At 39.1% G+C, this 12272-nt stretch overlaps 1 protein-coding gene across 4 annotated transcripts in view; it reads right to left on the bottom strand.

Annotated features, from left to right (window-relative positions):
* SRPK2 (SRSF protein kinase 2) overlaps positions 1-12272 on the bottom strand; it is a 36836-nt gene that overhangs the window by 10110 nt on the left and 14454 nt on the right. For all 4 annotated transcript variants that reach the window (XM_085216970.1, XM_085216979.1, XM_085216961.1 and 1 more), the window contains exons 8-10: positions 11665-12153; positions 6704-6804; positions 6496-6603 (exon numbers count right to left, since the gene is read on the bottom strand). In XM_085216970.1, coding sequence (XP_085073096.1) covers positions 6496-6603; positions 6704-6804; positions 11665-12153 — 698 coding nt within the window. The remainder of the gene's footprint in view (positions 1-6495; positions 6604-6703; positions 6805-11664; positions 12154-12272) is intronic.

Genomic DNA, 12272 nt, shown 5'->3' on the forward strand with positions numbered 1-12272 from the left:
GCTCCCTGAATTCCTCCTAGGAAGCCCCAGCTGAAAAAGGACAACAAACTATAGGCCAGGATTATTATTTCAACAGAGAAGATCCAGCTCTTGTACAGAGTTTCAGCTGAAATGAAGAGCTGTGAATGAGAAGACTTACTGCTTTAAAAACAGGCTTAGATTTAAAAATGAAGTTCCACAGGTATGTGGGAGCATGGAAACAAAACAAAACAAAGCAAAACAAAAAAAGAGCAACAAGTTTTTTGAGACAAGCACACCAGATAACAGTTTGTTCTCCCATGAACATCTTATTCTGAATATCCAGGCAGTGAAAAAATATAAAAGGGATTTTGCATGGTTGCTGCTTGATAAGAAAGGCCAGACATACGAAACACTGAGATGCAAGAGATGCTTAGAAAGGAAATAGTTTTCTGTTCTTTGATAAAACTCCAGTCTCAGAATCATGCAAATGCTGAGTGGCTGCTCTGGAAACTCAGTTCCTTTGAAAAACCACTTTCTTCTGAATGTTTCAGGTTGTCCACCCACCACCTTCAAAGCAAAAGGGTGTACAGTGATTAATAACAGCATTTTGTACTGTATCTGCCTACTGAAAAATATGTGCATAGTGACTTGAAGCTTTTCTTATCTCTGGCATTTTTTGTTTTCCATTTTTCTGCTTCTGTGCAGACCGCACATGCCATCACACCTACAGCACTGTGCTGCTCACACACACTGACTGCAATGGTACTCATGGTCCTATGGTGACACAGCTGATTCCTCCTGCTGACAACACAACACAAAGAGCAGGTAAGCATCCTCCACACTCTTAAGCAAGGGGCTGAACAACAAGCATTTACATGTAACATCATAAGCCTGCTTCATATCATGCTCTGCTCGTTCTCCTTTCTGTTCTCAGAGCTCTCTCATATGAATAGAATGTCTCAAAACAAAAAAAAAAAAAAACAAGCTGTAAGCTTGCTTGCAGGTACCACAAGCTGTAATAGCATTCTCTCTTATTATGAAAGCTGTTTGCCTGCCCTCTTCATCTCACCCTGATAGTATTTCCTTTAATCATTTGTATTCTCTTTGGATAGAAAAAACAGCAAGTACAATTCTCTCCTTTTGTGACTTCCTGCCCATCTACACCTATGACCTATTAGCTGCTTCTCATTTTAAAAACAAGATATTTCAGGAACCACAACTCACCACAGAAGCCACCTCAGATGTGTTTTAAAAACATATTGTCTTGTTAACGTTCTAGCTTGTGATACAGTCATCTTCCCACAGCTAAAACAAGGCTGTACATAACGAGCAACAGAAGTCAGATGATGACTCTCATCATTTCAGGTGCTTTTCCTGCCTCCAGTCCAAATAAAAAAAAAATAAAGAGAAGCAGTGGAATCACAGTGCTTGCAGTCATTTCCAGGAGCAATACGAAGGGATGCCCTCAGCCAATGCTAGCTCCCTCATCCTGCCAGCAATTCTTGGCAGCAGCAGTGGAGTGCTCTGTTCCATGGCTTTTGAGATTCAGGAAATGCTAAATCATTCAGTGTCTCTCTTCAGTTTATGCACTGCAGAAAGTGACCCTCTCACTACAGCAAATGCAGAAATTCAGCCTGATCCAGGGGCAGTTTCAACTGAGCTAAAGGCACTGCTGGCTCCAACCTCATTCCTTTTTTGGGGTGAAAATGAGAAATGTACGTCTTCCTTGTTGGCATAATTAAAATAGGATTTAGTACAGTGAGGGAATGCAGGATTTTGTAGAACATACTGTGAGGAGAGATTCCCAGTGTCTCACTTCGGATGAAAGCAGTTCTGCATCCCACTTAAGTAGGCCATGCTGGTGAAAGAAGAAGGGCACCGTGCAATTTCCTTAGCAAAACGTGCTGATGTCCAGCACATGACCGTAACAATCATTCAGGCCCAGTCCATCAAAGTGGAAAAAAAAATCAGTTACATTTTGTATCATTTTTTGCTGAGCATAGAACAAGTAACCGACTTGTCTGCCACAGCCCCGAAAACCCTACTGGCACATAACTCCATCAGCTCCACAGAACATCACGCATGCAGTGATTCTGAGCCTCCAAAGCTGCACATCATCCTGCACTTTTGCTTTTTTTTTTTTTTCTTAGGACTCTAAAATTCATATTAGCTGAGCAGAGGACTGGTACTGGCCTGAGAATACCTTCTTTCATCCCCTAAATCAGGTTTCAAAATGTTCTTTTCTTGTTTGGGGTACAAGAACTGGGCTGCGCTGAATCATCTAAATTTAGAAGATTCAGCCCACAGGCTGCAGGCTTACAACGGTACTTATCCACTGACATAACACCAAAAGAAAGGGAACTACAAGGTTTTTAGTGCTGAGTTATTTCTCCCTCTCTTACCTTGCTTCAGTTATATCATAAGGTATTCAGGTAGGTAGAGTCCTTACATGACTCTTCTTATGTAGATTTCGAGCACAATTAATCCAATGACAATCTCTGACCATACTCACACTGAAGATAATACAAATGCTACAATTCCACTCTCTCTTAGGATGCTGCACCAAAATCATGGAGTTGGTGGCTCGATGAAGCCAACCTGTATGAGCAGAGCTCAGCTAAGGACAGCACTCCATGCAGACACAACATACCATGTCCTAAAAGGCAGATTAAGGGGGGCACTGTGAAAGAAGCTGTGCACACATAAACACAGACCCTTTGCATGCTCAGGGCACCGTAATTTGAGGCTTTTGTTAAAAACATCATCATCATCCTCATACTTGTTATTGAAGAGCAAATAAAACCGCTCAACAAATGCCATTGAGAAAAACCAGAGTTTGCTGCAGAGTTTGTGGCACATCTCTGTGTTTGACAATAATTCTTTGTGCCTTAGGTACAAGTCAACACAGAAGCCAGTAGTTCTACTCGCATAATCAATGTTATTCCCAATGAAAAAGGTTGTTTCATTAACAAGCAAGAGGCAAGGAAAGACCTCAGGCTCAAAGGAGATCATAAAGCACAAAATCAAGTTAAGACACCACGGGAAGCCTGGTCCCGATGCACTTCAGATGTCCTTCACAAAATCTACAAACCAAGAGGCAGGAAAAGCTCGAGCTAATGAATATATAGCAGATGGCAAATCCCCTTCTATTCTGCAAGGCAAGCAGTCTTCATGCATGAGTTGTACTGGTAAGCAATGCTCTGACTGCTTGGGAAGCAGCCCTTCCAGGAGGGTTTGGTAGCCGTGTTGTGGAATTTGAACAACTTGCCCATGGCTTTGAAGCAGGAAGTCTTCTGTCAAAAAGAGCTACGCAGACAGAGGAGTGAGGAGCTCACCTAGATCAGTCTCTGTGAGGACAATGGTCAGAAATCTCTGATTTGAGGGTCCTGGATACGCAAACATCTATCAGACAAATTACCATGCAATTCTGTCCTTGTGAGATAAAAATATTTTCAACTTTCTGTTCAGGCTCAGAGAACAATGACTCAGAGTTTTGAACAACTGTTTTTAAAAGCCTAATGTCTCATCTTTGCTCAAGTACTATCTTACTTTGCATTCACCTTACTTCATGCACGCATATTAGGCGCAGACTTCTGCAAGGTGTGTGTTAGCATTCAATAGATAAATTGAGACAAGAAAGCTGACCTAAAAATCAAAACCACTATGAGAATGAAGGACAGGATCTGTAATTATATCACACCTCCCAGTCCAGAGCCAAATGTCACCCCTTCTGGGCAAGCATTCAATACTATTCTGACATGGAGGTATTATTAGAGGAATTACCCTGAATACAACCTCAAATTCACAGTCTCTTGTTAACATATTGCTAGCCCTTAACAACCTGCCTCTCCTCCCTTTTTTTAAGCAATTAGGAGAAATATCAAATGGAGTTAGCACAGGGGTGAGTTGGCACTGTGTGCTCAGTGATATCACATTTCATATTTTTAATATATATATGTATGCATATGAAGTAAAGAAGGATGGATGCTTGCGGAGAATAAAGTAACAGCAATGCTGCTGAATCACTCATTTTACAGAAGACAGCTTCCAAAACTGTTCTTAATAACGCTAGACCTGTCATATATGCAAAGCAATAATTCAAGGAGGTGGAGAATCACCTTCCTCTCCACTGAATCTGTCTTAGCAAGGCTCACAGAATACCTGAGCTGTATTTTCAGTCAGTCAGAGCAAAATAAACAATGCCTCCAGCTTCAGCAGACAGTCCCCTTTGAAAACATAGGTGTAAACACTACAGGATAAATTGACATAAATATGGAAATGAGCAAAGTAACCTAGAAGGATGTTTTCTGAATCACACATAAGTACAACAAAGAATCCAAACCTGAGGAAGCAAGTGAGACTGTCATGGCATCACAGTGCTTCAGAACCTCAGTTCTTGGATGCTTTGGGGAGAGAATCAAATCACAACTTCCAAAAATGGTCTAGATAAGTTAATCAAGAGTTTGCATTTCCACACCAGTCATGTTCCTCTAGCTGTTAATCTGTCAAAAATCCTCTGCAGAAAGACTATTAAGGTCTGCACAGTTAATATCTATCTCAGAGCAGTGTTCCCTCTGCTACGGGATGAGCACTTACACTGCCGTGACCCATTTCCTAACCACACAGGAACGAAAGCAGATCCTGAGGAGTTTTTAAACTATGAATTTTTGAGGTGATCTCTATCTTTTACATGACTGCACTTGTACAGTGAAGACAACTGCATTCAACAGTTGTATGTCAGTGCTGTAAGATTTCAGTATTTCTACTGTTTTTAAGGGCAAAAATACAATGTCTGTGGCCAAAGAGTAAAGAGAACTCCATTATTTCTTTCTCAGATGCTTTACTATATTTAAAACTTACATACATAAAAAAAGCAGAATTATTTTTTTCCCATGAAAATAATGAAATTTCAAAAATAATTATGAATCTGAATTAAGACACCATCAGTGGGAGAGATTCTTTAGGTTTTGGGTTTGTTTTCTTGAGCTTAAAAAGGATTTGCATGAAGAAAGCAATAGAGCTTATGTAACATGAAAATGAATGCAAGTGGAAGGGGAAGGATGAGCCCAATATTTCCTTGCACGTTCTTCATCTCCCCTTATACCATACAGTGTTTTCCAAACCCATCTGGTTGCTACAAATACTTAAATTCAGGTAAAAGAACTTGCAATATAAGAACTCATACATTGTGTCACATATCCCACCCTTCAAAAGGCATTTTCTCTATTTAAAAGGAACAAGAAAGTATTCTATAACTCCCACCAAGTATCAATTAGCAGATGTAGGCTGAACCAGTACAACCTTTAGGACTACACAGTAATACAGATTATTCAATACTGTAACAAGGTATAAAGTAGAATAGAATTTAGCAAAATATCAGATATAAGCAATGAAAAGTTTCTATAGCAATCTTACAGTTAATTATGGGAAGAATAAATAAAGAATTCAGGATCAAAATTGCGGAAGATTTTCTATGCAACAGCAAAATTCTACATTTTGCCTCAAAACGGAAGAATAAATTTAGAAATGGATGTTCTTTTCCATCTACTAAAACAAAAACTAGTACTGAACTCCAGAGAATACATACTTGCAGATTTACTTATAGTTAGTTACTTCCAACACATGGCTTGCTGAGCTTATAATATCTGCAGGATTTTATGTTCCTTTCAGTCCTCCTCCTCTCTGAGTTCAGCAATTCTTCTCATCACCCACGCCGGCAAACTGTGTCTAGTATTTAAGTGTTCTCCTCATCACACACTTACTCTTTTCAGACATGTATTTGTAAAATATAATGACTTGAATAAGTTTTCACTTTTTAAATAGACAAAGGTACTTCTAAATGTATTTCCAAATCTATCTTTAATGAGAAAATGCATACAGCTTACTTGTCCTGAAAGTGAGACTGCAAACAGAATCAATGTTTCAGAAGGTGCAACAATTAGGCTTTCATTCTTCCTACACTCTGAAGCTTTTAAAAAACACATCAGTTTTACCGTGTTAAAACACATTGAACAGAACATTACCACATATTTTTCTAATAGAATAAATTCCTTCCTTCAAGATTAGAGTCTAAAGCTGTGATCTGCAAACCTAACCTGATGAATGCTTTCACTGAAGTTGGCAAAATTTAAAGTATTTCAGGTTTTCACTACTTTATGCAAGAAAAAGGAAACAGCGCAGGATTGCATAGTCTAAGACTGGAACAAAATATGGAGTCATATTATTTCAATTAGATTTTGACATTTAAAATATACCCGTCTTCCCTTTCAAGCTTACATATTTTTAACTGCAAGTTTAAAATGCCTGAAATGAAAACTAGAATGTTTCTCCAAAATACTTCCTGTTTTAAGGTGCTTAAAATACCGAAATAAAAGAGATCAATGATCAGATGCTATCTGATAGTATATAATTTATAGTATTACATTTGTGTCAAAATATCAGAACCATCCTCATCAGATTCCTTCCCTCAGAAAATGACTATTAGGATTTTTTTCTTGAAAAATACATATTGTATACATACTGTATAGTTCTTACCATACATGCTGTACTCCAGATATCAGCAGGTGTACTGTAACCTGCTCCTATTAAAACCTCTATGGATCTATATTGTCTTGTCTGGATGTCTTCTGTGAAGTGCTTATGCTAAAACAGAAAGAATCACATTAATGACGAAAATGAGCAATAAAAAGGCCTGTTCTAAATAGTGAAGACTAGAGAGTTGAATTGATGTAGTTACACTTACCACCCAGCAGGCATTTCCTAGGTCAGCAATTTTAACTCTAATTTTATCTGCATTTCTTGGGTCCAGTGGATTCACCAGTAAGTCAGCAGCACGAGTTTTTGCTAACAAAACAAAAAGCAGAAGAGTATTCAGAACATACTACTCATTCTCCATAAGTGACTTTGTTGAACATTAGGAGAAATTAATGCAACATAAACAGGATTTCTTACCTTGATTTCTAAACATCCTCACAAATACCAAGCGCATTTTTAACTAACTGCCATATACCTATTATTAGAATATGTGGCAGAGTGGCTACGTAAAAAATAAAACATGTTTCTATGACAAAAAATGTTAAAACTCAAACTCCACATGAAAGAAATTCTTTGAACAGTTTGGTTGAGAAAATGAATCCATCACTTCCATTCTTGGTTAAGGTACATGAAGTTTGGCTGCTGTTTTTTGTTGTTGTTGTTGTTGTTTTTAGATCTGCCCCGCTGGAAAAGGAATGATCAAAACATGGCTGATTTCAGAGCATGGGAGACTGTTACCATTTCACAGATAATTCAACGTTGAATCAAAGTTCTCTGAAGGATCTATTTGCACTGAACATGATTCAAAGTAAAATTGCAAAACTACGATCCAATTAATCCAGCAATCTTTATATTCTCCTGAGACACTGGAGATTCAATGCTTGAGGACTCCTGCTTCTTTTTTTTTGGTATTTTTACATACCACCTGCTGACTCCTAATATGTGTGGGAGAGAAAGCAGGTTGTCTTAAATGTGGAAGAAAGAACCAAATATCACAAGTAAGACAAAGCAGAGGAACCATCACTTTCTTCATCTCAAAGCTACAAAAACTCAACCAGAACTGATGGTGAGACATGAAAGAGATATCAGATCTGAAAGGCATCTGGGAATCCAATGGGGATATAATGATCAGTTAAACTTACATAAGTATATTAGAAGAAGAAAATACATTACACATGAGACAAGGAGGAAAAAGAGAAGAAGTCTAGTGATATGAGTTAGGAATCTTGAACTACTGGGACAGCAAGTGCAAATGGGCAATCACTAAATAATGGCCATCTGGAAAAGAAAATGGCAGAACTTACCAGGGAAGAAAAGAAAACACTAAATGGCAGAAGATATAACAGGCAGTGACCTCAACAAAACAGTCCTCTAAAAGAGCTGTAATTGAGCACAAGACTCAAGTTTAAAAAAAGCACCAAAACAGCATGAAAGTAAAATACACTGAGAGAGAGTAGTAAGGTTGCATTCCAGCCCTGAAAAGACAGGAACTACTTAAAGTCTTCCCTTAAGACCATGAAGCATAGCACGGTCAAATTTTTTTTTAAACACATGCTTTATTCATAAAATAACAAGAGTCAGTTCAGTAGCCTTGCTATTGCTAAAATAAATCCTTCCCATACATCTTGTTGAAAGTGAAGGACTGCAGTAAATAAAGCAGGAGAATGAAGAGGGAAAAAAAGGCCTCATTAGTAAGACATCTGAAAATAACATTAGAAAGGATTTTGCAACCTCCCATTAACACAGGGAACAGACAAAGGTTAACAGGCAAGTGCCTACGTCCTTGTGTTTTTCTCATGAACTCAGTGAGTTCATGCCTTATATTTTCTGAGAGATGAATGAGACTCCTCGGATTTTGATTTTGATAAATACTGAGAACTCACAACTAACTGTGAAGTCAAAAAAGCTGTACTTCTTAGCAAGTACTCTTAAAAAGCATCCTATGGTACTCAACCTGAGGGCAAACTTAGTGAGCATTTCTAATTTTCACTTCTAAATGTCCTAGTTTTGTAAAACTGAGAAATAACACCTCCTCTTCTCACAGTCACACCATGACAATATACTTAGTAAACATTCAAACACTAGAATGAGGAGGAAAGTCATGATGAAATTAATAAATCTGTCCCTAGGAGCGTTTGGTCACACAGTATACACTTGACAAAGAATTAAATAAAGGTAAAAACTTGACAAAAAGTCGTTGCTCATCCACTGAATGCAGATCAGCCTGTACACTCGTGAGACCATATTACATAAGAATGTATAGCAATGATACATGAAGACAAGCAAACGAAATCTGCATCCATACATGAAAAGAGCACTAAAGACACAATGGAAAAAGTAGCACCACTTGAAATATTGAATGGCCTGCAACTGTCATACCTTTCTTCATTCTAATGTAGCTTAATTTGTCTCATTATTGTTTAAACCCATGATTGGAGCCATTCAGATGAACAACATTAAGCTTTTTCTCCTTCTGAGGAAGAGGTGAGCTATGGCTGAATTTATGGTCCTTTTACTTTATTTGCACACAAGGATTGTATATTGCTCCTGATGAGGTAACATCAAGGGGGAATGAAGTAGGTTTGTTTCTCCAGCTGTGGAGATAAGCTGCTCTCTTGATGGCAATACCAGCTTTACCCTTTGGAAGCATTAGGATTTTACACATCACCCCAGGAACAGCAGGAGAGGCTTTCTGTCTATAGACTGCCAGCAGTGAAATGGAAGAGGGGGTTCTGGCTAATGGCAAGTTGAGCATGAGCCAGCAGTGCGCCATGGCAGCCCAAAAAGCCGATGATACCCTGTGGTGCAGCAGGCCAGCACTGCCAGCAGGTGAGGGGAGAGCTTGTCCTGCTCTGCTTTGTGCCCTGCAGCTTCACCTCCTGCACTGGGTGCAGTGTGGGTGCCACAACATCAGAGGGACATAAAGCTATCAGACAGCATCCATAGGAGGGATATGAAGATGGGGAAGGGTCTGAGGGCAAGGTGTGAGGAGCGGCTGAGGTCCCTGTGTTTGCTCAGCCCAGAGCAGAGGAGCTGAGGGGAGGCCTGACGGCGGCTGCAGCTCCTCACAGGGAGCGGAGGGGCAGCGCTGAGCTCTGCTCTGTGTGACAGCGACAGGCCCCGAGGGAACGGCATGGAGCTGTGTCAGGGGAGGGGCGGGAAAAGGGGTTAGGGAAAGGTCTGCACCAGAGGGCGGTGGGCACTGAATAGGCTGCCCAGGGCAGTGGGCACTGCGCTGAGCTGTTGGAGTTCAAGGAGTGTTTGGGCACCGCTCTCAGACATAGGGTTTGAATTTTGGGCAGTGCTGTGTGGAGCCAGGAGCTGGACTCGATGATCCCTGTAGGACCCTTCCAGCTCAGGATATTCTATGGATATATGATTCTAAAAGGCTACGAAGCATTAAGGAGCCATTGTTTAAGGGAGAACAGAATATAAGAAGATGGACTGGAAAACTTATTAGCTTGAATCTTGACATTTTGCAGAAATTCCACTCTACTCAATTGTATTTTATTGCATATTTCTCGTCTATTTGCAATTACCTTATATAGATTCTATAATAAACTGTGTGAAACAGTCTTCAAAGTTCTAAAAATGAGGAAATACACTCTACTGTATTTTTCAATACAGCTCTGTTTAAATCCAGTAGCTTCATCCAAGACAACGTTCACACAGGCTCTCTGATTTTCTCTTGAACCATCTCACTTTCTTCTGTTCACTTACAGACTTAGTCTTTCAATATTTTCCCTATTGAAGCTGAAATTCATGTATTTATCTTTTAGCCAATGACACTATAAATAAAACCTAGGAGAGCTATTTAATTCAATGGCAACAATCCTGATGTTAAAAGGAAGCCAGGTTAAACAATCTCACAACACCTCTGGCCTTCAGTCTATGTGAATAAAGTGTACTTTCATATATTACCTTCTTTCTGTCTTTCCTGTGTAGATGACCTGTTAATGCAAGTATTTTACAACAGTAACTTATTTAATATACTTTAGAACAAGTTCTAAAGCAGAAAAAAATCACAGTTTTGCTTTCCTCTTAAAATTTAAGATGGTAGATTTATTTTAACAGAACAAGGTTGCTTTTGTTTTGTGTTCCAAGTTGCATTGATCAAACTCTTACACTGGAATGTATGAATAGGAATCCAATTTACTTAAAGTACGCTTTAACTGACTTTAAGGACACTATTACAATTGTTTCTTAACATAATCTCTGTCTTTCTGTTCTACTCGCTTGATCCTCTCTCCTTTTATTTTTTTAATGTAATCAATGCCCAGCAACATCAATTCAAACAATTCTTTATCTTACATTTCGTAAAGTCGTTAAAAACAAACACATTTGCTTTTCCTTGAAACTTGGTTAGAGGAGGTCAAAGTTAACCAGAAAGTTTTGGGATCAAAATAACTGAAAAGTCTCCTCTTCGTTTGTAGACATCAGCTTTGCTTTTTTCCATAACTCTTCAAAGATAAAACAGTAAATTTTAAATAACCATGACTGAGATTGTGCATTTAGATGATGTAATTGTCAATGAGTAAAATGTTCATTGCAGGCAAAGCCAAGAAGATTAAATCAGTGAGCAATGAAAAAAATGGTTCTCAGTAGTGGGTTGCAGCTGCGACCCAGTCCTACTATGACTAGTCTGACCTCATATCCTATTTTATGCCCAAGTCTGGGCAGCGCCTAGGAAAGCAAGGATTTGGGAAAAATCTGCACCCTGCAGAGGAACAGTCTTCAGAGGCTGGCACGTGGGCACCATTTTTACAGTGGGCACCCTTCAGAGTCAAGCAGGGAGCAGGCCAGAACATAAGCAGGTTTGGCACTAACTCAGAAAGTTAAAATATTTAAAACTTCAGCTGAAAGTGAAGCAAAGGCAACATCACAGAATTCTAGTTCTACTGCTCAAAGTAAAGGAAACGGTGCAATGGAGTCCTCCGCTATTACTGAAAGATACTTTCATGCTACTGAAAAATGTGACAGCCTACTCAATAGACTTGGTACTGAATTTTCAAGTGAAAAAAAAACATGGCATTTGCATATAAATGTCACTGAACAAAGATAAAACATACATAAGGTTTAATTCCAGCACTCATTCTACAGTAAGACATCACCTACAACTCTGAGAGACTTCAGGCGTGGATGGCACATGCCAGCAAGAGTAATACTTACTTTTTGGCAAATCCCCAGTGCTTGAAGCTGAAACCGTTCTGCTCCTGTCATGAGATGGGCTGCTTTCCTCTCTTTCTGTTACAGTTGATCCTTCAGAAACAGCAGAACCACAAGCTACAGACTCTAGAGCCCCAGAGAACACTGAAGCTGAAAATTCAGAGAACTGCGACTCAGGAATTTTATGACGTCCATTTGGCAATTCACCATTAAACTGTTCATAAGAGCTGCTATAAGAGTAATCACTTTTTGCATTTGGCTCATCAAGATTATATTCTTCTGGATTTGGACATTCTTCCTCTTCGTCATCTTCATCTTCAATCTGTTGTTCCAATAGAAATGGGCCATTCACAATATGGCCATTTGTTTTAGGTGATTCTATCCACTTAGGGTCTGTAGGGTCGTTGCTGACAAGTTCCTGCTCAACATCATCATCTTTTTCAGTGTTTTCTTTCTCTGTATCTTCTTTTTCATCCTGATCTTCTGCTTCACCTGAAAAATTTTAACGAGCAACGTTATACATCAACATAGCATCTCGAAACCAAACATTCACAAATTAATTCTTCAGTAAGTACTTGACTTCCAACACAGCACAGAAGGAACATTCAGAG

This window comes from Meleagris gallopavo, chromosome 1 (genome assembly GCF_905368555.1).
Source record: "Meleagris gallopavo chromosome 1, MGAL_WU_HG_1.1, whole genome shotgun sequence".
NCBI lineage: Eukaryota > Metazoa > Chordata > Aves > Galliformes > Phasianidae > Meleagris > Meleagris gallopavo.